The sequence below is a fragment of the Mastigoproctus giganteus genome, chromosome 2 (genome assembly GCF_048544385.1).
Source record: "Mastigoproctus giganteus isolate SK-2022 chromosome 2, ASM4854438v1, whole genome shotgun sequence".
NCBI lineage: Eukaryota > Metazoa > Arthropoda > Arachnida > Uropygi > Thelyphonidae > Mastigoproctus > Mastigoproctus giganteus.
In genome coordinates this window covers 107,365,762-107,391,034 of record NC_143576.1, presented here as the reverse complement: position 1 = coordinate 107,391,034, position 25,273 = coordinate 107,365,762, and the positions used below count along the sequence as shown (strand labels likewise).

The following is a 25,273-nucleotide window of genomic DNA, read 5'->3' as shown; positions in this document are numbered from 1 at the left end:
TTTTGGGTTATATTTTGTATTGGAATTTTATTGAACTTGAACAGAAATCATGACACAGATCAGAGCAGCAAAGCAAAAGGCTCAAACTAGTGGAAGTGCTGTGGTTCAGGGGAAAATTGAAGGGGGGATTGTCCTCTGAATCGCAGTCTATTGAAATGCACTGCTTGTTTGATGTTTGTGGAGCAATCAGGAACGTGACATGATATTGCCAAGGGGAATGTCTTTGTGTATGCACGATGTAAGGAGTGCGAGGAAATTAGGCGCCAACTCGGCATTGTTATGGGCTTATATGAGAGCTTGAAGGACAGGGTGGATGCCCTCGAAGGATTTAAATTAAGGAGCCCATCAAGCTCTCAGCAGCCCACATCAATGCCAGTGCTTGCACTTGAACGTCACGCAACACAGCGGCAACCCCCAAGGCAGAATGCACTGGTCCCAAAGGAACTAGCTGTTGTAGGTGACTATTGTCAAGGAAACGGGGAACATATTGTGCAAAAAAGGATAGATGGAACAGAACCAGTTATGTCTGCCAGGGGCAAAGGTTGATGACGTTGTAGGGCAGATATCATCCTTTAAGGGTACAAAGGGTGATATTGTTGTACACGTTGCCACTAATGATATTAAGAGTAGGAGACCGGCAGAATTACTTAACAAATACAAGACAATGCTGAAAAAAAGCAGTGATTAATTTCAAAGAATCTGCAATTCTGCCCAGACACGATAGCAGGAAGTATATGATGAGAGCCTTGTCGATCAATTCGGCCCTGGAGAGATTGTACAAGGCACAAGTGGTAGAATTTTTCTCAGCCTGGTGTGTGCTTGTTAACAGGAGAGACTGCATCTACAGGGCCGGAATACCCTTAATAAAAAAGAAAGGGTGCAAGGATATTTGCTGATGCTATCGAGGCAGAGTTAGGTTGGTCAGAAAACTGCTAGCTTGGGGGAATACGCGGACTAATAGATTAGCAGTAGGCGCTGGAAGAGGTAAAAGTGATTCTTGCACTACTTCTATTGAAATGCAATTGAGCAGCAGCCTGGAAAGCAAGGCAATGGAATTTCCAGGACTGCTGGGAGTCATAGTGGAACAAGTAAATACATGGGCTGTGTTAGGGTAACAAAGAGTAGAAACAGGTGCATATATACTTGCATGTACACCAATGCTAGGAGTATAGTTAATAAATTCGATGAGCTTGAAGTGCTAGTCAAGACATCAAAGGCAGATATTGTTGGGATATCAGAGACATGGTGTCACATAGACATAAGAAGTGCAGAACTGGAATTTGGGGAGTAGAATGTGTACAGAAAGGATAGACAGGACAGGAAGGGAGGAGGAGTTATGCTGTTAGTTAAGAAATACATAAAATCTAAGGAAGTGAATCCAATTGATGTGGGTGGACAATACAATGTTGAGTCTGTTTGGTGTGACATAAGCACTGGGAAAGGAAAAATGAGAGTAGGTCTCTGTTACAGGCCTAATGAATCTGATGAGTATAATGAGCAACTGTGCAGAGAAATAGAGTGGGCCAGTAAATTAGAGTGTCTTATAATGGGGGATTTTAATTTCCCGGATATTGACTGGAATTTGGGGGCTGGTCACTCACATACTAGCAGGGCTTTTGTGGATTTATTGGATGATTGTTTTCTACATCAGCATGTTTGGGAGGCAACTAGAGGGAGTAATACTCTTGATTTGATTATCAGCAGTGATTCTTCATGCATTAAGAATCTGCAGATAAATGAAACACTAGGTGGCAGTGATCACAGTGTGCTGAAGTGGGATTTACTCAAAGATGTAACTACCATCAAGGGTAAAGGGAGGGTTTTTACTTTCATAAAGGTAACTACGGTGGTCTGAGACAGTATTTAAATTCTATATGGTGGAACCAACTGATGATGTTACCAACAGCAAATTCAAAATGGGAAGCATTCAAAGAATTAATCTTGGAAGCTACTAGGCTTTTCATACCAAAAAAGAAATATTGTTCAAGACTTAGGCCTAAATGGATGTCAGATGAACTAATAAGACATATGACAGAGAAAAAAAATGCATGGGATACATATAAATTAATATGTGACACAGTAGCCTTTGATAGATATAAGCTGGTCTGTAACCAAGTTAGAAAGGAGGTTAGGCAGGCAAAGGCAGATTACGAGAAATCTTTGGCAAAGGATGCAAAGAAAAACAGCAAAGAGTTCTTTACTTATGTAAACTCTAGAACAGGGCTTCTTAAACTTTTTTCATTCACGACCCCATTTATGATTGAGAGTTCCTTGGCGACCCCATATAAATATAAAAGAAAGATAAATTAATATTTTTTGATGATTTATTTATTAGGTAACAATATACATATAAAAATATATATGTTTTAGAATTCGTTTTGAAACATACAAAAATCTAAAATTAAAAATTGCACAAAAAATTGTAAAATTGTATTTATTATAGTTACAAAAATTATATGCCCTATTTTTCATCAAAATTGCATTTTTTGCAATAACATAAATAAAAGGGGATTCTGACCGTCTTAGTTCGCTTGAATATATTCGAACGCAGTCGTTGAGTGGTAAGTATTAAATTAAAATTAAAGTAAAAAATTTAATGAGATGGATGTGCCTGTTTTTTATTGCATAACAAATTAAATCTTGGTGGAATGTTTGACACTGCTGGACGTAAGACCTCTTCAACATTTTTTAGCGCTGAACGATACTGGGATTTAATATGTATTAAAGCTGAGAAAGTAACTTCACATAAATATGTGGTGTTGAATGGCAGAAGTACATTTAACGCCATATCAGCGATTGTGGGAAATTCAGTTCTAGTTCCGATCCAGAATTCAGTCAAGGACTTTTTTTGAAATTGTAGTTTTAAGTTTGAGTCACTCGAAAGCTCAGCAAATTCCTCTTGAGCTTTAAGTGGCAGGTGATCAATCTCACTTAAGCCAATCCAAAACGGCTTTTGAATCCAAACTATTTTTTGAAAATCAATATTTAATATAAAATATGTACGGAACTGTGTTTCTAGCGCTTTTAAGTGATCTACAATAATTTTTGCAATAAAAGTTTTACAATGAATTTTCTCGATTATAAAATTGTTGACACTGGAAAACATTTCTAATGAATTTTTTTCTACCCTACTTTTCCAAATGTTGATCTTTTTGATAAAACTTTCAATTTTATCATTCGAAGTAAATATATCGCAATTTTTTCCTTGGAGAGACAAGTTGAGATCGTTTAATTTCACAAAAATATCTGACAAATAACACAGCTTGGATAGCCATAAGTCATTTTGAAAAAAAGGAGCAAGTTCACATTTTCGTTCGGTTAAAAATATTTCGATCTCGTCCTTTAATAGCAATAATCTTCTTAAACTTTGACCTCTTGACAACCATCTTACTTCTGCATGTAACAATAAAGTTGTGTAGTTGGAATCTGTATCCTTACAGAGATTTGAAAATAAGCGGCTGTTAAGGGCATGGCTCTTAATAAAATTTATAATCTTAACAGCATCCTGAAGCACATCGTTCAATTCTGGTGCTAATTTTTTTGCTGCAAGGGCCTCTCGGTGAATAAGGCAGTGAGTAAAAGTTATATGATCATAATGAGCAGCTTGAAAAAATGATTTAAAACCAAAATTTTTGCCGGTCATCGCTCTTGCACCATCTGTGCATATTCCACAGCAATTTTTCCATTCTAAACCTTCAGTTTTTAAAAATTCGTCAACTTTACAATATATGTCTTTCCCTGTAGTATGGTCTTCCATAGGACGACAAAATAACAATTCTTCCTCCACGCTTTCTTTATAAACGTACCTGACATATACTAACAACTGAGCCAATTTAGTAATATCAGTTGTTTCGTCCAACTGAATTGAAAATTTTGGGCTTTCTTTAATTCTTGTAATAAGTTGCACTAATTGGTCCTTGTTAATATCAGAAATTCTATTTGAGAGAGTGTCGTTCGACAAAGGAATTTTTCGAATATCATCGCCATATTTACTTCCATGTAGTATTTCTACCATTTTAATAGCAGCAGGTAATACAAGATCTTCTCCAATGGTGAATGGCTTTTTATTTTTAGCAATACAGTATGAAACTTCATATGACGCTAGTAAACATTTTTCACTAACGGTTATAAATTTTTCAAAGGATTTTTTTTCTTTATTTAAAGATTTATACAGTTTTTCAAAATATTCTTTTGGTTTATTGACATACGAAACATGCTTTGATTCAAGATGTCTTTTTAATTTTGATAGTTTCATACTCTCCGGAGCCAATAATTCATTGCAGATCAAACAAAGAGGTTGTTCATTACCCTTACAATTTTGAAATGTAAAGCCAAATTGAAGAAAAGACTCATCATATTTTCTTTTTCGCACATAAGATGCCTGTTTTTCAATATTTTGTCCTGCCTGAGAAGAGTTTGTAGCATTATTATCTGCGTCATTGCTATTCTTATTTAAGTTCAGCCATTTATCCATGGCCAAAAATTATTTTGATCCTAAAATACAATAAATATATAAAAATAACATATTGCATATAATAATTGATTTATTAATTACCGAATAAATAAAAAAAACTAAAATCTCGTTACGGCGGAACACTGACAATTGACTACACTAGAAGAGCGTCAATACTACACTAGTTCACATTACAGTCAGTGTTATTGAATCATAGTCTCGCTGCACGTGTGCGCACGCATTCCTCCCTTTGTTTGTGTGCAGGTGTGTGAGTGTGACTCTGCACAAATACACATCTAGATGTTATAAAATCATGTATTTAAATATTTGACATTAAAATCTCTCGCGACCCCAGAATTTTGCTACGCGACCCCAAATGGGGTCGCGACCCATAGTTTAAGAAGGCCTGCTCTAGAAGGAAGGAGATGAATCAGATTGGTCCACTTGATATCGATGGGTCAACTGTTGATGATCCTGCTCAGGAAGCTAACAAACTAAATGAATATTTTGCATCAACATTCACACATGAGGAGTCATTCAGCAAGTGGAATGCCAAAGGTGTATTCAACTCTGGCAATAAGCTAGAGAATCTTGTAATAACTAAGAGTAAAGTGGAGGAGAAATTGTTGAAGATAAACACAAGAAAGGCACCTGGGTTGGATGGGATCTATCCAGTTATATTAAAGGAGGCAGCAAAGGGAGTAAGCAAACCCATAGCCATAATTATGAGAGTTTCCTTGGACTCAGGGGAGGTACCCATGGACTGGAGATGTGCAAATGTGGCCCCAATTCACAAAGGAGGATCAAAGGCTGACACAAGTAATTATAAACCTGTGAGTTTAACTTGTGTTCCCGGAAAATTAATGGAGGCACTGGTTAAAGAAGCACTGCAGGATCATCTAGACAAGACTTCAGTTATAGCTCGGACACAGCATGGTTTTGTTAAGGGGAAGTCTTGCCTGACCAATTTGATTGGATACTATGATGCAGTCACAAAAGAACTGGATGCAGGGAATAACTTTGATATTATACACTTGGATCTTAGAAAGGCTTTTGATACTGTTGCACATAGAAGACTGCTGCACAAATTGGAGCAGTTGGCACTGGAGGCAAATTGCTGCTAGGGATAAAGGGGTGGTTGTGGGGGAGAAGACAGAGAGTGGTAATCAATGGACACTGCTCATCGTGGACTAATGTTATTAGTGGAGTCCCTCGGGGTTCAGTATTGGGTCCATTATTGTTTTCTGTATTTATAAATGATATTGATGATGGTATATCAAGTTTAATGTCCAAGTTTGCAGACGATACGAAGGTTGGCAGGGTTGTCAAGGACACTACTGACACTATGCTGCTGCAACAGGATCTGGAAAGGTTGAGCAGATGGGCTGAGAGGAAGCAAATGAAGTTTAACATTGACAAATGTAAAGTACTATATATGGGAAACAGCAACCCCCAGAGCAACGTATCAACTCTGTGGTACTACACTGACAGTGGTAGAGAATGAAAGGGCCTGGGAGTGGTTGTGCAGGCAGATATGAAGTTCTCTGAGCAGTTCAGACAGGCTGCAAGAGTAGCTCATGGTGTATTGTCAATGATATATAGGAATTTTTCTAGCAGGGATAAGGAGGTGATTATTCCCTTGTATAAGGCAGTGGTCAGGCCACCCCCTAGAGTACTGTATACAGGTCTGGAGGCCTCATTTGAAGAAGGATGTAGAGCTGCTGGAACGAGTACACAGAAGGGCAACAAGATTAGTGAATGGAACAAAGGAGTGCTCTTACGAAGAAAGGCTTAAGTTCTGCAAATTACAGTGTCTGGAGACTAGGCACCAGCGAGGTGATCTGATTGAGGTGTATAAAGCCTTGAATGGTTTGAGCATGCCCAATGCTGATGGGATTCTTCCTCTTGCTCAGAATAATCACCCGAGAGGGCATAAATTCAAATTGAGGAAAGACGGTTGTAGGATAGATGTGCGGAAGTTTGCCTTTAGTCAGTGGGTTGTTGATTGCTGGAACAAACTTTGATCTGTTGTAGAAGTTGATAGCTTAAATAGATTCAAGGCAGAACTTACAAACATTTGAAGCGAGTGGATGGGTTTCCCAAAATTCCTTCCCAAAAGAATTCCTCATGTGTGAATGTAGATGCAAAATACCTATTCAATTTGTCTGCAACCTGTGCAGGGTCATCAACATTTAACCCATAGACATCAATTGGCCCAATGTGATTCAACTCCTTCTAGAATAGAAGTTTTTGCTGTTTTTCTTTGCCAAAGACTTGATTACAGACTAATTTATATATCTACCTTTCACCTCCGTAGCCAGGTGGGCAGGAGCAACAGTGCATAGCACACGCTTCTTAATTAGACCAGGGTTCGAGCCCGTGACTACCATATACGGAGGATGCGGAAAGGTCAGGGGAATGACCACCGCATATCCCCGGAGCAATATGGCCTTAGATACTAATGCTCCTAAAAAAAACCCAAATAACAATATATCTACCATAGGCTTTTGCATCACCTGATAATTTATATTCATCCCATGCACTTTTTTTTTCTTCAATAGTTCATCTGACATATATTAAGCTTAAGACTTGAACGATATTTCTTTGGTAGTATGAAAAGACTAGCAGCTTCTTCTGATTACTTCCCTGAATACTTCCCCATTTAGAATTTGCTGTTGGTAACACCATCAGTTGGTCCCACTGCACACAATTTAAAAACTGTCTGAGAGTCTTAGTCACTCTTACGAAAGCCTTTCCATTTACCCTTGACAATAATTGTCTTAAATTGAATACCACATTAGTACACTGTGATCACTTCCACCTAGTGGTTTTTTACCTGCTAATTTTTAATGAATGAAGACATCGCTGCTGATAACCAGATCAAGCACACTGCTTCCTCTTGTTGCCTCTCTAAATGCTGCTGTAGAAAACAGTCATCCAAGAAATCCATATAAGTGTTGCTAGTGTGCGAGTGACCAAACCACAAGTTTTAGTCAACATCTGGAAAGTTGTATAAAATCATGCATTATAAGATTTTCTGATTTGTTGGCCCTCTATTTCCCTGTACAGCTGTTTGGTATACTCATCACAATCATTAGGCCTATAACATACTCCTATTTTAAATTTTGTTTAACTCAGAGCATAATCCCTCCACCTCTCCTGTCTGTCCTACATGTATACATTGTACTCCCCATATTCAAATTCAGCAATACTTATGTCTGAGTGACACCACATCTCTGCTATTCCCATGTCTGCATTTGATGACTTAATCAGCACTTCAAATTCATCAAATTTATTTGCAATGCTCCTAAAGCATTTATTTTCACTTTTTCACTTAGAGGGGCTTTGTATGAAATAAAGAATTTAAATATAAAGAACTAACTCAGAAATAACAATCTGTTGTAAGAGTTTAAATATTCTTTGGAATTGCTTCATCACTAATGCTTGGCATATGGAGCCTGGGCTCTGCCCATCAGTACTTGAGGTCAATGGAATTTAAAATTTCATTTTTTTTTTAATCTGGTGCAGCAAAAGCCTCTGACTTTCTTGCACTGTATGACCAATGCCAAGTCTCTCTGAACTGCTCATTGAGTTCAGTTGACATTTAGGAACTTTGCAGGGCCAAGGCTGTAATTATCTCACTACATAAAGCAATGGTTAGATCACATCTGGAATATTACATATATAGGTTTATAAACCTCATTTTATAAAGGATAGATCTGATGAAAGGAATGCAGAGTTGTTGTTGTTTGTTAGTTATTGGTGCATCGGCTTCTGTGGCCATAATGCACCTCTCATGGTTTTGTAATTTTTAAGTGTGGTCTCTTGCAATAGTAGTTCACATTAATGCCCAACTTTACTTGGAGATGAAGTTCAATTGTATTAATTTTTTTATATCTGATTATATAAGCCTATTAATCTTAGGTAATGAAAGATTTCTTGTATATTACTTTCTTCACTTAAAATGTTTTCCAAAACAAAAGCATTTTCAATATTAGTTTTGGACTTAAAGGCTATTTTTCTTTGGTTTATAAAAGCCAGACAATCTACTAGTAAATGCTTAACTGTTTGTTGTACATGGCATTGATTATAATGAGGCAGTTCTTCGGCTCTAAATAGATAGGAATGAGTAAGATGCGAGTGTCCTATCCTTAACCTGGAAAGGGTTACTACTTCTTTTCGGACCTGTCTTTCACTGGTTTTAAAAATGGTTTAATATGAAAAAGTTTATTATTGGTTTTGTTTGTTCCATATTTTTTGCCACTGTTCCTTGCTATTCACTTTGACGCGACATCTGTAGTCTGTAAATGGACTTCGGTGGTTGATGGTATGATGCCTGTTGCCGTTTCTGCTGCATGGTCAGCTTGTTCATTTCCTTTAATTCCGCTTTCCGTTTTTGCTGCATGGTCAGCTTGTTCATTTCCTTTAATTCTGGTATGTCCAGGAATCCAACAAAAGGTAACATTTTGTTTTCTTTTAATCAGTTTGTTTAGGGTGACTTGAATTTGTCTCAAAGTCAGATGGAAATTCATTGAGTTGCACTGTATTGCTTGTATTACACTGAGGGAGTCCGTGAAGATCAAACTATGGGTTAACCTTTGGTGCCATATTCGGCCATTGCTAACTTCACTGCCTCTAGTTCAGCTGTAAAGATGTTACATTCTGTTGGGAGAACTTGGGTTATTGTAGTATCAGAGAAAACTGCTGCCGTGCCTACTTTTGTATCAGTTTTCGATCCATCCGTATATATTTGAGTATAGTGTGGGCATTTCTCGTGATAGTCATCATGTAGTTGTTGAAAGCTGTTTCCTGGTAGGGAATGTCTTCCCCAGTTATGGAAGTAGGTATCACAGACTGGTGATATTGTATCCCAAGGAGGTCTTGGTGCATTTTGTACAACAGCTATTTTTTTGAAATCAAGAGACCAAATTGGAAGTAGCTCCTTGATACGTATATTTGCTGGTTTGTTTGTTGTTGGATGAATTCTGTACATATTTTCCCATATTGGCACATATAATGTTTTGTATACAGGATGATTTGGGATACACTTTATTTTAGCAGCATAAGATAAAAATAGTACCTGTCTTCTGAGGTGGGGGTGGTGGTTCTTAGGCTTCAGCATAGAGACTTTGGACCGGAGAAGTATGATACGCTCCTAGGGCTGTACGTAGTGCATTATGGTGTATAGGATCTAACCATTTTAAGGCACTGGGTCTTGCAGAGCTGTAAACTGGTGCTCCGTAATAGCGTCTGGATCTTATCAAGGTTCTATACAGATGTAACAAAGTGTACCTGTCTGCTCCCCACGTCGTTGCAGATATGACTCTCAGGATATTCAATTTCTTTAGACAGTTTGTTCTAAGGCGCTTGATATGATCTAAAAAGGTCAGTTTCTTATCAAGGGTTAGTTCAAGAAAAGTTGTGCTGGATGTTATTGGGATTAGTTGTTCTCCTAGCTTTAGTTCTGGGTCTAAGTTTCTTTTCTGACAAAAGTGTATTCCAACTTTTGTTTAGAGAGTCGGAAGCCATTGTTTTGGGTCCTTGCTATTACTTTGATTGTTGATTGCAGTTGGCGTTCTATTGTTCGCATATTTTGTGAGTGACAAGAAATGCTGAAATCACTAACATAAAGTGCTGCATCTACGGTACTCGGTATTTGTTTAGCTATTGTTGATTTTTATGGCAAACAGGGTAGCACTGAGTACTGATCCCTGTGGTACTCCTTGTATAAAGACCTGCGATAGAATGGTTACCATCCTAACTTGAAAGATTCGTTGTTGCAAAAAATTTCGGATATATATTGGAAGGTGTCCTCTCATTCCAAAATCATAAATGTCTTTGAATATTCCATATCTCCATGCAGTGTCATATGCCTTTTCTAGATCAAAACATATCATTACTAGATGTTGTTTTCTTATGAAAGCATTTCTTATATTGTTTTCTGCTTTAATCATTAAGTCTAAAGTGGACCTGTTCTTTCTGAAACCACATTGAGCTGTATTTAATAAGCTATGGGTTTCTAAAAACCACATTAATTGGGCATTTACCATTTTTTCCAAGGCAGCTAGTTAAGGCTATTGGGCGATAGTGGTTTGGATTTGTGGGATCTTTATTTGGTTTTGGAAAGGCTAAGACTATTGCATGATGCCATTGCTTCGGAAAGGAATTTTCTAGACATATCCTGTTATACAACAAGAGTAACGATATCAATGATTTCTCATCTAATTGTTGTACCATCATGTACACTATTTCATTTGGACCCGCTGCACTTTGCCTCGTCTCTGAAATGGCTTTATTAAGTTCTCTGAAGTAGGACATTTTTTCAAATGTCCTACCAAGAGCATTGGCTATGTCTTCAGGTTTTGATATATCTTTTCCATTCCATTTTATAAAAGGAGGAGAAATTCTTTGGTATTTGTTGTTTATTTTATTTATTTTGTCCGAAACCTTCCTGCTGTCTGTTTTTCTAGTAATTGTAGATGCAAAACGAATCCAAGATTCTTTTTTACTGATCTTAGTAACGTGTTTAAAATTTGCCCTTGCTTTTTTCAATTGAATCAGGTTAGTTGTGGTAGGGTATCTTCGGAAATTATTCCATGCTTTGATATTTCTCTCATTTCGCTAGAGCACATTCATCGTTCCACCACAGCTTTGGATGCATGGGAAACTTTGCAGAGGTTTCTGGTATTGTTAGTTTTGCAACCTGGAGGAGTTTATCAGTCACATATTTCACCGCAATGTCAATTGACACCTGATGGATTTGCTGTTCTTCTAATATGGCCAGCTGCTTATATCTTGCCCAGTTTGCCTTTTCTAATCTCCACTTTGGAGTTCTTTCCGGTTGACAAGAGGTCAGTTGGTTTAAAGTAATCTTTACTGGAAAATGATCACTACCTAGTGGATTACTATGAGCTGCCCACTCCAGTAGAGGGTACAGTGGTGGAGCACATACAGAAAAGTCTATTGCTGTGCTAGTTCCTGTGGACAGATGTATATATGTGGGTGTCCTGTCATTTAAGAGTGTTAGGTTCAGCTTATCTATTAGTTTTTCTAGAATTTGACCTCTTTTATCAATGTTTACGTTTCCCCATAGAGGATGATGGCCATGCATATCTCCCATGATACATAAGGGAGGGGGTAGTTGGACTATCAGGTCTTCAAGTTTTGTATAACTTATATCTTGGTTTGGTGGCAGGTACATGGAGGCAACCGTTACATGAAAGTTTACTGCAATGCATTATGCTGTGACCTCTAAATTGGTCTGCAAGGGAACCTGTTGGGTAGGTATACTGGAATTTACTAAGATTGCTACTCCATCATGTGCTGCACTGCTGGTAATCCTGTCCTTTCTGTATATATTATAATGTTTTAGTGTTATTTTATTCTGAGGTTTAAGATATGTTTCTTGCAAACATAGATTAATCGGATTGTACTGCGATAGGAGATCGTGGATATTTTCAAAATTGCTGCAGAATCCACTACAGTTCCAATGTAAAAATGCATTCATTATTTGGTTTTGTTAGTATTTTCAGCTTGTTTTCTTGTGGTTGTTGGCTTAGGGTTCTCTGATTTTTGTCTTTTTTTTTTTTTAGGGACGTATGGCTTTCCAGTATTCATCTCTTCTTCCTCTGCAAAAATTTCTAGTATTGTTTCTTCCGTCTGATTCTTTTCTTCTACTTCCATGTTGTCCATTTTATTCCCATTTACTTCAGTGGTTCTGTCTTGTTTTGTGGATTTGCTGGTTTCTCTGGTCGGTGGTATCGTAATGGGCGTATTTACTGCCTGTTCTGCTTTTTGTTTTGGGTCAATGAGCAGTGAGCGTGCCCAATCTGACATGGACTTTTTTGGTGGGATTATTACTTCTGTCTGTTTCTATTGTTTTATAAGTTTATGTTACTTGTGCATAAGATGGTCTATTTGTTCTTTGTGGTTTTATAGTTCTTTTAGCTTCTTGATATGTTACATTGTTTTCCACTTTATATTTCTGTATTCTCTTTTCTCTCTTCCACTCTTCACATTCTTTCGAGTAGGCATTATGTTCTTCTCTGCAGTTGGGACATCTTGAATTTTGTGCTGTACGTTCTTGTTGGGTATGTTCTCGTGACCCGCATTTTGCACAGATAGCGAAACTTCTGCATACTGCTTGAGAGTGTCCATACTTCTGACACTTAAAACATAGGACAGGATTTGGTATGTATGGTCTCAGTGGGCAGTTTAGATATCCAGCTTTTACAGTTTTTGGTGGTTTTGGAGTGTTGAAGGTCAGAATTATATTTCTCGTTGGGATAATTTCTCCGTCTCTTTTAATTGTTATTCTTTTGACTTGTATAACCCCTTGATCTTTCAGCTCTTCTTTGATTTCATCTTCGGGAACGTTGAGGAGGTCCCATTCAGTAATTACTCCTCTCAAGGTATTCAGAGTGGAATGGGGAGTAACTGTTATTGGAATATCTCCAAAATTTTTGCTTTCATTAGATGTTCAGCTTGTTATTGGTTTGTCATCTCCACTAGCAGATCCCCTGACTTTAATCTTCTGACTGTTTTAGGGAAACTAGCTATGCTTTCGAGAGATTTTTGGTTTCAAAATGGTGACACACTTCCTATTGATTGTTCATTCTTGGAATGAATAATTAAGAACAGCGGTGCAAATAGAGGAAGAGTCTCTGTCTTTTGTCACTTAGCTGTACCTGAACATATTTCGTCTAATTTTCTGCTAATTTGAGTAGCAGAAACATAGTCTGTGCCTGCCATGTTTACTCCTTTTGGCCCTTGGCTGGAGGACTTTTCTGCCAAGAGTCCGGCCCTGCCACGGAGAGGCAGGAGCAGTGCTGCTAGGAGGCCAAGCAGTTAAAGTGTTAGTTGGTTAGTGCTACAAAAAATATATGTAAAAGGAAAAGAAAGGTGAATTTCCTTTCTGTGTTCTGGCCTAAAGTTTTCAAGTACGGAACTGTTTTTAAATGAAACTGTTGAGAGAAAGACGGGTACTGAAAAATAATGTAGTAGTAGTGGCATGTGATGCAAAAAAGCAAGTGTATGAGCTTATGCAGCATCGGCCAAAAAAAAAAAAAAAAAAAAAAATCACACCATTCCCTCCCCAAATGCCTATCCAGTTCTTCCTTAAATTTATTTAACCTATCAACTTCCACAACGACAGATGGAAGTTTGTTCCAGCAATTAACCACCCGCTGGCTAAAGGCAAATTTCCACACATCAATTCTACATGTGTCTTTTCTTAATTTGAATTTATGCCCCCTTAGGTTCGTAATTTGAACACCTCAATTAGATCACTGATCACTTATACACCTCAATTAGATCACTGATCACTTATACACCTCAATTAGATCACTGCGCAGGTGTCTAGTCTCCAGCCACTGCAATTTGCAGAACTTAAGCCTCTCTTAGTAAAACGATCCCTTCATTCCCCTCACCAATCTTGTTGCCCTTCTCTGTACACGCTCAAGCAAATCTACATCCTTCCTAAAATGAGGTCTCCAGACCTGTACGCAAGGCAAGGCCTGACCTTTGCCTTATACAGAGGGATAATCACCTCCTTTTCCCTGCTAGCAAAATTCTTATATATCATTGACAAAACCCCCATGACCTGCCCTGGCAGCCTGTCTGCATTGTTCAGAAAACTTCATATCTGACTGCACAATTACTCCCAGGTCTTTTTCATTTTCTACCATCTTAAGTTTAGTTCCACACAGTTGGTACGTTTCTCTGGGGTTACTTCTACCCATATGCAGTACTTTGCATTTGTCAAGGTTAAACTTCAGTTGCCACTTCTTAGCCCATCTGCCCAAATTATCTAGATCCTGTTGCAGTAGCACACTGCCATTACTGTCATTAACAACCCTGCCAACCTTTGTATCATCTGCAAACTTCGACACTAAGCCGGATATACCTTCATCAATATCATTGATAAATATACAAAACAACAGAGGGCCCAACACCGAACCCTGTGGGACTCCACTAATAACATTAGTCCACTAAGAGCAGCACCCATTAATTACCACCCTCTGTCTTCTCCCACTCAACCATCCTTTTGTCCATTGTAGCAACTTACCATTAATACCATTCTGCTCCAATTTGTACAGTAGTCTTCCATGCGCAACAGTGTCAAAAGCTTTCCTGAAATCCAAATATATGATATCAAAATTATTTTTTGCATCTAGTTACTTTGTAACCACATCATAATATTCTATCGAATTTGTCAGACAAGACCTTCCCTTAACAAATCCATGCTGTGTCTGAATTATTGCTGCAGTCTTGTCTAGATGATCCTGCAATACATCTTTAACCAGGGACTCCATTATTTTACCCGGAACAGAAGTTACACTAACTGGTTAAACGTTATTCACTTATCAAAAGCACTCTAAGTCGCAGTAATGTCGCTTGGCCTCGAAAAACGCTTGGCACCCGGGACCAGGGATGCAGAGAAGAGCAATAGTTTAGTTAGGCTGGGTACAAAAGGATATTCTTACTAAGAAAGGGTGATTTCAATGAATTTCCTCTTCAGTTAGATCAACTGTGCTGATGACTAGTTTCCAGTATCTGGATTGTGCTGGTGTGAAACAACAGTTTCACATCAGCACAGTCCGGTTTCCAATCCAGATATGGCTTCTGATATGATCAGTGGTGGTATAAGTTCTTTATCATAATCTGCATCTTCTTCTTGGACTTAGTCCAGCAGTTGTATTTACTAGGATTTCAGCATCACTGATAAGGATCAATGATAGACATGCATAAGTAATATTTGCCCTGTCAATAAAATCACCTTGTATAGCAAGTCTTTGTTCAAAAGTCATTTCAGCCTTTTCTGTTCCTTCATAAGTGGAGCCTTGCCATTTCTCCTCTTTGGTAACACCACTACATGAATGTAGTGATGATAATGAAGAGGAGAAATTTATTCTCAGCAGCTTCACATGTATTTTGTTCAGAACTAGGGAAAGCTTTGGCAAGTCCTTTTAAAATAACACTTTTTGATATCACCAAAGCAGAGGAATACCACCCACTGTGTTACCAGCAAATACTAACTAGGTGGTAGATGACTCTCATCAACCAAGCAATACTGTTGCTTTGCTTATTGGAAGCTTGAAACCGTGAAACCTATGTTTAGTCTCGAGAGCAAAGTTCCAATAATCCTCCATCTCTTCCATCCTAGTATGATTAACGTCTTTTGAGGTTGTGATGGGCATCACGGAAAGATCCAATCTTCCTTCTGTTTTGCAAGTACAGCTCTAAAACAGTGTTTGCAAGCCCAAAGAGTCCACCAGACAAACTATAGATAACTCTCTAGGAGGCATCTGGATCAGCCAGTGTATAATCTCACTGCGTCTACTCTGCCAGATGGTGATTGGAGGGTGTCCAAGTATATCAAGGAACCGAGTATATTCTTGCTATGTGTATATCATATCCAAAAATTATTATTTCACGAGTGTCATTTCCCATTTTCTGTACTACCAAATACATCATGAATATCCAAACTAATAAAACAAGCTTATCTGTGAAAAAATATAAACTTCCCAAATACAGGGCGTCTCAAAAATATTGGTACAAAAGTTTAGGGGAGGTAGGTAACATCTAAAGGAATGTGAATTGCATAGGAACCCATAACTGGAAACATCACGGGAAAGTAGTAGCAGAGGCACAAGAAGCAGAAATGACACGTTATTTGTTATTTGGTTTTTAGGAGCATTAGCAACTAAGGCCATATTGCTCCTGGATATACGGTGGTCATTCCCTGACCTTTCCGCATCCTCCGTATTTGGTGGTGACGGGCTCGAACCCCGGTCTAATCAAGAAGCGTGTGCTACGCACTGCTGCTCCTTCCCACCTGGCTACGGAGACGCCTACAGAAGTGACACAAGACGGTAATTAGTGGCAAACATTTATTTGACATAATATTAAAAATGGAGTATGAGAAGAATGCATTTCATGATTACATACAAAATAAAATTATTTATCTTTATCTTTTACACATTAATAAATAAAATAAAAATATAAATGTGGCACTATTTGTTTATATTTAGTGCCATCTGGCACCCTGTGGTGTCCCTTTAGACTAACGTGCATGGAAAATGCTCCCTACTGGCCTTCCATCACTATGCCACTGTTCAAACTAATCTTAAACTACCACTTATTAAGCATAAATGTAAAAATCATACCCTCCACTGGCCCCATCATCCTATTTGTTTGATAAGGAAACAGCTTTGTAATAATACATTCAACACATAGCAGTCACTGTTGAATATAAACATATGGCAAAAATTTGGGCACTGTAATTGTTAAAACAAAGAGCTTTGGTTAAATTACGAGACACTGCATAATACCAAGAATTCACAGTATGAATTTTGAAAATGGATACCATACTGTACTGGATACTGCATTTTAAAGGGGGGGGGGGAGGGAGAGAGAGAGAGAGAGTAGTACAGTGGAGTTTACCCATAGTACAGCTGCAAAACGATGCAAGCAAGCAGACTTTTTTTTTTTACTGCACCTGTATTTAAAAAAATAAAAAAAAAGCTTTCCCGATCAATAAAAAGTGACTACCCAATACTACTTTATCAAACTCTCTAACCTCGACCACCATGTCAGATCATTTATGAGATCTAGTGTTTTCATGAAATCACTCCCTCAGATTTTATATTTCTGGCTCCCAGTTCTTGTTTCTCCTGCCAGTGAAAATATACATCCCTTGGTTATTTTACTGATCATCCTTGACAGCTTATATACTTCAGTTATATTATCCCCCCCACAACCAAATGTCTAGTTGCCAAGTTTTGTGGTCCACACATTCTAAGCCACTGACATAGATATCAATAAGTGGTATTGCTCAAAACATCAAAGGCAGATATTGTTGGGATATCAGAGACGTGGTGTCACACAGATATAAGGAATGCATAACTGGAATTTGGGGAGTACAATGTGTACAGAAAGGAAAGGACAGGATAGGAAGGGAGGAGGGGTTATGCTATTAGTTAAGAAACACAAAATCCAAGGAAGTGAAGCCAGTCGACATTGCTGGACAGTGCAGTGTCGAGTCAGTTTGCAGTTTGGAGTGACATAAGCATTGGAAGATCAAAAATTAAGAGTAGGAGTGTGCTATAGGCCTAATGACTCTGATGAGTATAATAAGACACTGTACAGGGAAATAGAGTGGGCCAGTAAATAAGAGAGTCTTATAATGGGGGATTTTAATTTCCCAGATATTGACTGCAATTTGTGGGTTGGTCACTCACACACTAGCAAGGCTTTTGTGGATTTAATGGATGATTGTTTTCTACATCAGCATGTTCAGAAGGCAACTAGAAAGCGAGTAATTCTCTTGATCTGATTATCAGCAGTGATTCTTCATGCATTAAGAATCTGCAGATAAAGGAACGACTAAGTGGCAGTGATCAACAGTGTGCTGAAGTGGGATTTACTCAAAGAGGTAACTATCATCAAGGGTAAAGGGAAGGGTTTTGGCTATCGTAAAGGCGACTACAATGGTCTGAGACAGTATTTAAATTCTATACAGTGGGACCAACTGATGATGTTACCAACAGCAAATTCAAAATGGGAAGCATTCAAAGAACTTATCTTGGAAGCTACTAGGCTTTACATACCAATTAGAAATTGTTCAAGGTTTAGGCCTAAATGGATGTCAGATGAACTAATAAGACATGTGACAGAGAAGAAAAATGCATGGGATACATATAAATTAACATGTGACACAGTAGCCTTTGATGGATATAAGCTGGTCTGTAACCAAGTTACAAAGGAGGTTAAGGCAGGTGAAGGCAGATTATGAGAAATCTTTGGCAAGGAAAGGAAAGAAAAACAGCAAAAGAGTTCTTTACTTATGTAAAGTCTAGAAGGAAGGGGATGAATCAGATTGGTCCACTTGATATCGATGGTTCAACAGTTGATGATCCTGCTCAGGTAGCTAACAAACTAAATGAATATTTTGCATCGACATTCACACATGAGGAGTTATTCAGTGAGGGGAATGCCACAGGTGTATTGAACTCTGGCAGTAAGCTAGATAATCTTGTAATAACTGAGTAAAGTGGAGGAGAAATTGTTGAAGATAAACACAAGAAAGGCACCTGGGGTGGATGGGATCTATCCGGTTATATTAAAGGAGGCAGCAAACCCTTAGCCATAATTATGAGAGCTTCCCTGGACCCGGGGGGAGGTACCCATAGACTGGAGATGTGCAAATTTGATCCCACCGACCGGGTTAGCGGGGTGGGTAAAGCGCTTGCCTGGCAACCAAAGGTTGCGGGTTCGAATCCCGCCTCGGGCTTGGATCAAAGTACTGCAAAAAACCTTGGGAGGTGCACTATGGCCACAGAAGCCGATGCGCCAATAAATACAAAAAAAAAAAAAAAAAAAAAAAAAAATGTGATCCCAATTCACAAAGGTGGATTAAAGGCTGACACAAGTAATTATAGACCTGTTAGTTTAACTTCTGTTCACAGAAAATTAATGGAGGCACTGGTTAAAGAAGCACTGCAGGATCATCTAGACAAGACTTCAGTTATAGCTCTGACACAGCATGGTTTTGTTAAGGGGAAGTCTTGCCTGACCAATTTGATTGGATACTATGATGCAGTCACAAAAGAACTGGATGCAGGGAATAACTTTGATATTATATACTTGGATCTTAGAAAAGCTTTTGATACTGTTGTACATGGAAGACTGCTGCACAAATTGGAGCAGTGTGGCATTGGAGGAAAATTGCTGCTATGGATAAAGGGATGGTTGACGGGGAGAAGACAGAGAGTGGTAATCAATGGAAATTGCTCATCGTGGACTAATGTTATTAGTGGAGTCCCTCAGGGTTCAGTGTTGGGTCCATTATTGTTTTCTGTATTTATAAATGATATTGATGATGGTATATCAAGCTTAATGTCCAAGTTTGCAGATGATACAAAGGTTGGCAGGGCTGTTAAGGAACACTACTGATGCTATGCTGCTGCAACAGGATCTGGAATTGTTGAGCAGATGGGCTGAGAGGTGGCAAATGAAGTTCAACGTTGACAAATGTAAAGTACTACATATGGGAAACAGCAACCCTAGAGCAACGTATGAACTCTGTGGTACTACACTGACGGTGGTAGAGAATGAAAGGGACCTGGGAGTGGTTGTGCAGGCAGATATGAAGTTTTATGAGCAGTGCAGACTGGCTGCAAGAGTAGCTCATGGTGTATTGTCGATGATATATAGGAATTTTTCTAGCAGGGATAAGGAGGTGATTATTCCCTTGTATAAGGCAATGGTCAGGCTACACCTAGAGTACTGTACATAGGTCTGGAGGCCTCATTTCAAGAAGGATGTAGAGATGCTGGAACGAGTACAGAGAAGGGCAACAAGATTAGTGAATGGAACAAAGGGTTGCTCTTAAAAGAAAAGCTAAAGTTTTGCAAATTACAGTGTCTGGAGACTAGGCACCGGCGAGGTGATCTGATAGAGGTGTATAAAGCCTTGAATAGTTTGAGCATGCTCAATGCCAATGGGATTCTTCCTCTTGCTCAGAATAATCACCTGAGAGTGCATAAATTCAAATTGTGGAAAGACAGATGTAGGATAGATGTGCGGAAATTTGCTTTTAGCCAGCAGGTAGTTGGTTGGTGGAACAGACTTCCATCCCTTGTTGTGGAAGTTGATAGCCTAAATAAATTTAAGGCTCAGCTGGACAGGTATTTCGAACGAACGGAGGGATAAAATGGAAGTGGTTTTTTTTTTTGGCTGATGCTGCATAAGCTTGCTTTCTTGCATCATATGCCTCTACTAATGTTAAGAGCCTGGTGGTGGTCACCTGCTGAACATAAACATTTGGTAAAAATTTTAACACTGTAATTGTACTTGTAACTGAGCACTGCTCTAACCTCTAAGAGCTGAATGTTGTGTTCAGGGCGTCTAAGACTTGAATAATTGAACGTTCTAAATGCAGCCACACCATATACAGATGGCCAATGACATCCTTCTCCCTACTTGCAAAAGTTCTGTAAAATCATAGACAGGATATAACATTCTTTCCTAACTACTTGTTGACACTATCTGCATGGTAAATTTCATATCTGATACCATTACCCTTAAGTCTTCTTTGGTTTTGAACCACTTTTAACTACCCCCCCCAGCTCATAACTCCTGGATTTCTGTTTTCCAGGTGCAAAACATTAACATTTGGAAGCAATAATTGTCGAGTGCCATATTTCACACCTTTTGTGCAACTGATCTAAATCATTTTGAAGCAAAATCACCTGATCATTAATCACCCTTCCAACCTTTTAATCTAAGCACACTTTGACAAATTTCCCCTGCTCTTCCTCAATGTCATTAAGGAGTGGGGGTCTCCTCCTTGCTACTCTGGAATATCTATTTATGACTACTTTCTGTCTTCTAGCTTTTATCCAGCCCTTGTTCCAATGAAGGAGCTTACCGGTATTTCCAATTTGCTATGGTTTGTATAATAGCATTTCATGCAGAACCATATCAAAAGCTTTAATAGTGATTAAAGAAGTCAAGATAAATAATTTCACAGTTGTTTTTTTACAACCAACTGTTTTATGACTTTATCAATAATTAACTAGATTGGTTGGGAAGACTTCTTCTTCACAAACATATGCTATGATCCCTGTCTAGTTTGAAAGAAAAGAAAATCACTCACTTTTCCAACTTCAAACTCTTCACCTCAACCACCATGTTAGAGAATTTATTTCAGTGATCAATAACATGCAGACCACAATTCCTAACAAGATGGTCCTATAATATATCTTTAACCACAGACTATGATTTTTCCCACTAGTGAAGTGTACTGGTGCCCGTTACATCTTTCACTGGGCAGACATCTTTACAACTAATTCTGGCAACTGGAAATGTTTCCCCTCACAGATCCTTCTTTAACTTTGGAAATTAATAAAAAAAAAAAAAAAAAAAAAAAAAAAAAACACAATAAAAAAAAATTGCATAGTCCAAGTTCAGGGTTGTAGGGAGGATGACAAATATGTTTGACATTGATGCTGACTAAGTGCTTGATGACAGTATGAGCAATGTGAGGTCTCGCATTGTCATGATGCAGTATCCAACCACACACCTGCATGCAGTTTTGATCGTTTGAGACAAATGTGATCCTGCAAAGCATGCAGTACATTTTAGTAGTAAGGTCCCATAAGTTGTATGAATGGCACAACATGTGGTAAGCTATTCCTTGAATGCCAAAAAAAAAAAAAAAGATGACCATAAGCTTTCCTGCAGAAGCCAAAATTTTACTTTTTTCAGTGTTGGTGATGATGTAGACTTCCAAACAGTGCTTCACTGATTACTCAGTTGGTCGAAACGATGTAGCCATGTCTTATTTGCCATTATCACTTTGTGCAGAACCTCACCATCTTCAGTAACCATCCATTGCAGCTTCTAACAAACCCCCATGCAAACTTGTTGTTGCTCAGGTGTGAGCAGCCTTGAAACCCAGCATGCACAAACACATCACATACAAATAGTCATGGAAAATATCATGCGTGCTTCTTATTGATATTCTCATCATCTATGCCATTTGCCTTACTGTTATCTGACGAACTTCTCTCATGATTAAAGAAGCAATGGCGCCTCCGTAGCCAGGTGGGCAGGCTACGGAGGCGCCATTGCTTCTTTTGCAAGCAGCAGTGGGTAGCACACGCTTCTTGATCAGACAGGGATTCGAGCCCATGACCACCAAATACAGAGGATGCAGAAAGGTCAGGGAATGACCATCACATATCCCCGGAGCAATATGGCCTTAGTTGCTAATGCTCCTAAAAACCAAATAACAAACAAACAAACAAAGAAGCAATGTATATGGTTTCTGCAGTGACAGCAGTGGCTGGAGTTCCAGTACCGCCAATTTTTGTGATTGAATCATATCCATCTTTAAACATTCTAAACCACCTGCAAGCTGTGCTTTATGGAAGAGTAGATTCACCATAAGCCTAAAATTTCATATGCTTTAGCTGATGTTTTCTTGAGATAGAAACAAAATTTGAGAGCAGCGTACTGTTCCTCATGTGTCATGTAGGTAAAACTGAACAGACATAAACTTCACCAACTGCCAAGTTCATGCCATGTGCACAAGTCAACTGTGTAATTGTTATGTGATGCAGCGGTTTTATTCGGTTTTAAATTCTGCAGCTCAGCTATAAATAGCAAACAGTACAGTTGTTCATGAAAAAGTATGATCATTCTTTATCGAACAGCCCTTGTATAACAGGATGTATACTGTCCACTCCTGGACCTTTTTACTTTCAGTAGTTTTTTTTTCATAGATTCTCTGGTATGGTGGGATAAATAAGTTTTGATCAAAATGGTTTGTAGATAAAAAAAAATTTTTTCCATGTGGTGCTGCTAGTCAACAATTTATAATCTTTCTATTGGAAACTGTACAGTAAGTTGAAATCTCCCACAATGAAGGCAATCACTTACTCTAAACTGCATTAAATGCACTGTAACACTCATGTACTTTAGTCATGTCCACATGCAAAGTTTGTAGTTTTGCAATGCATAAAATTATCATTCTCAATTAGAAATATTACTTAGTGAGATTCTACTGAAATGAAAAAGTTGTCAGAAACCAGGTAAAGCTTCCATCAAGACATTTCTCACATTAATTTTAAAAATTACTCTATTCATCCTTAGTTATATCTGTTATGAATTATAAACCAATAAACATAACTAATATTCTCTAAGCCATGCAACTTGATTATTTATTTTACAACTGAAGAGTTTATCATAATTACATGTAAATTTTGGCATTTTCTGTAAATGTTAATTTATAGTTTTTCACTTCTGATATTCTACTTTCAGATGTTGAATTTTCACTTGTCTTCCCTTTTGTTTTAAAATATAACTAAATCTATCTCTGTATGTCTACATACATTTACTAATTGGTATACCCTATATATTTATGTCTTAACTTACAAATAATAATAAAAAAAAAAAAGTTAAGTAAGAAAAATCTCACCTCCATAGGGTAAATCAAAGTCTGAGATATTCCTCCTGCTATTGATCCGGCTAGAAGCCTTTCATAAATTTCTAAATCCCTGTCACTGTTTTGTCGAAGTATTCGTTTAGCCTACAAAAGCAAAACTGATTTCAACCTATAAAAATCTGAGAGACTTCTAAATAAATATTGCTGACTTCGATATTTTGGTGGGCATTTTAAGGAATTGTCAAGATGTAACAAATTAAACTATGCTATTCAAGTACATAAGGAGAGGCAACTATTCATCTGATTTAGGAAACACAAGGTGGTCAAAAATGACCACGGGAAAGCAAATGACCTATAATTGGTTAATTACTACATTATTATAAGAAATAGAATATAGGAAACAACCACCATGCTCCAACCACAGCTAAGCAGCTATAACTTAAGGGTACAATGTCATTTATTAAGACTAAAATGAACATAATTCAAATGAAATTAATATAAACCACTGCACATACTATGTTTTCAAGAAGCCACAGCATGGCCATAGTTTATTGAAGAACAATGTATTTTGATAGCCAGAAAACCCAGTTTTATTAACTCAAAAAAATTAAGTACTTTTCCATTTTGTTCCACTTAACAGTCACTACCCTCAATGTTTTTCTGTAAATACAGTCAATACCCTCAATGTTTTTCTGTAAAATTTTTAATAACATACAGTCAAACTCTGTTATGGCAACACTGCCTATAGCAACAACTCTGCTATGTCACATTTAAGTGAGTAAAGAAAAATCTTTATATAAATTGGGCCATTTTACCCAGGTTACGTCATTTCAAAATTGCGACACCTTCACTATTAATGTCACGTTTCCAATGAATCAACCAGCAATATGTGCTTGCCATATAAGAATTTTTTTTTTTTTTTTTTCCCTTTTGCATTTTGTGTAGTGAGTAAAATCTGCATTAAGAACCACTGTCCATTTCCAAATTCAATTATTTCTGCTCTGTCTTTTAAAAGTTCACATTGTGACATTTTATTACACTGTAAACTGTGAAGGAAGCGGCAGCATCTTAAATTATATTTGTTCATCAATGGGACAAGGAAAACTCAATCATTTAGCTCTAACTTCAGTCGGAAGTGAAATCAAAATTTTGGACATAAAAAAAAAAAAAAAAAAACCATGTGTGTACTCTGCATGCAAAAGATGTTTTATGTGTAAACATCTTTCATGACACATACTAAATTCTGAACAGCTAGAACCGAAATCACGAACGATGTAACGTTTTGTGCTAACGCCAACTACTTACTCTACTGAATCAACGTTAGTGACATTAGCGTCATACTCCCTTCAGCCCGAAATATTTAGTATCAACGATGCAATGTTTTATGCACACACCTGCTGCTTACCCTACTGAATCAACGTTCGGAAGAAATTAGGCCAATAGTCTAATTATCCATTTGATTGTAGCCATTTGTTGAATAGTATAATTGCAACGATACAAGTATTTGTATTGTTACAATCCGCATTTTCATTACATTCCATTGTTAGGTGCCTAGATGTTTTCACATCAATAATTTTCTGAGTAGTGAAAGGGACTGAATGCCACAATGCTACAATCTTTCGATGCTGAAGTCAAGTACAGAGCGTTGTCGAGAGTATTGAGCAAGCCAACATAAGAAAATAAAGATGGAGGTAAAAATGAGTGTGCGAGAATGACAAAGGCTATCGAGAGTGTGTAAAAGACAAAACAGAAAATCAAACATTGGATTTAGCAGTGCCTTCAACCAGCAATTCCGCTCCATCTAACAATGTACCCACAGTGAGTACTAATTATGTACAGCAGAACAGTTTCTCCAATTGCAGAGCAGA

The 25,273-nt window shown here is 37.9% G+C and overlaps 1 protein-coding gene across 1 annotated transcript in view; it reads right to left on the bottom strand.

Annotated features, from left to right (window-relative positions):
• Positions 1 to 25,273, bottom strand: part of LOC150089485 (mitochondrial adenyl nucleotide antiporter SCaMC-like) — a 279,984-nt gene that overhangs the window by 66,825 nt on the left and 187,886 nt on the right. The window contains exon 7 of the mRNA XM_090368618.1: positions 23,439 to 23,549. Coding sequence (XP_090224744.1) covers positions 23,439 to 23,549 — 111 coding nt within the window. The remainder of the gene's footprint in view (positions 1 to 23,438; positions 23,550 to 25,273) is intronic.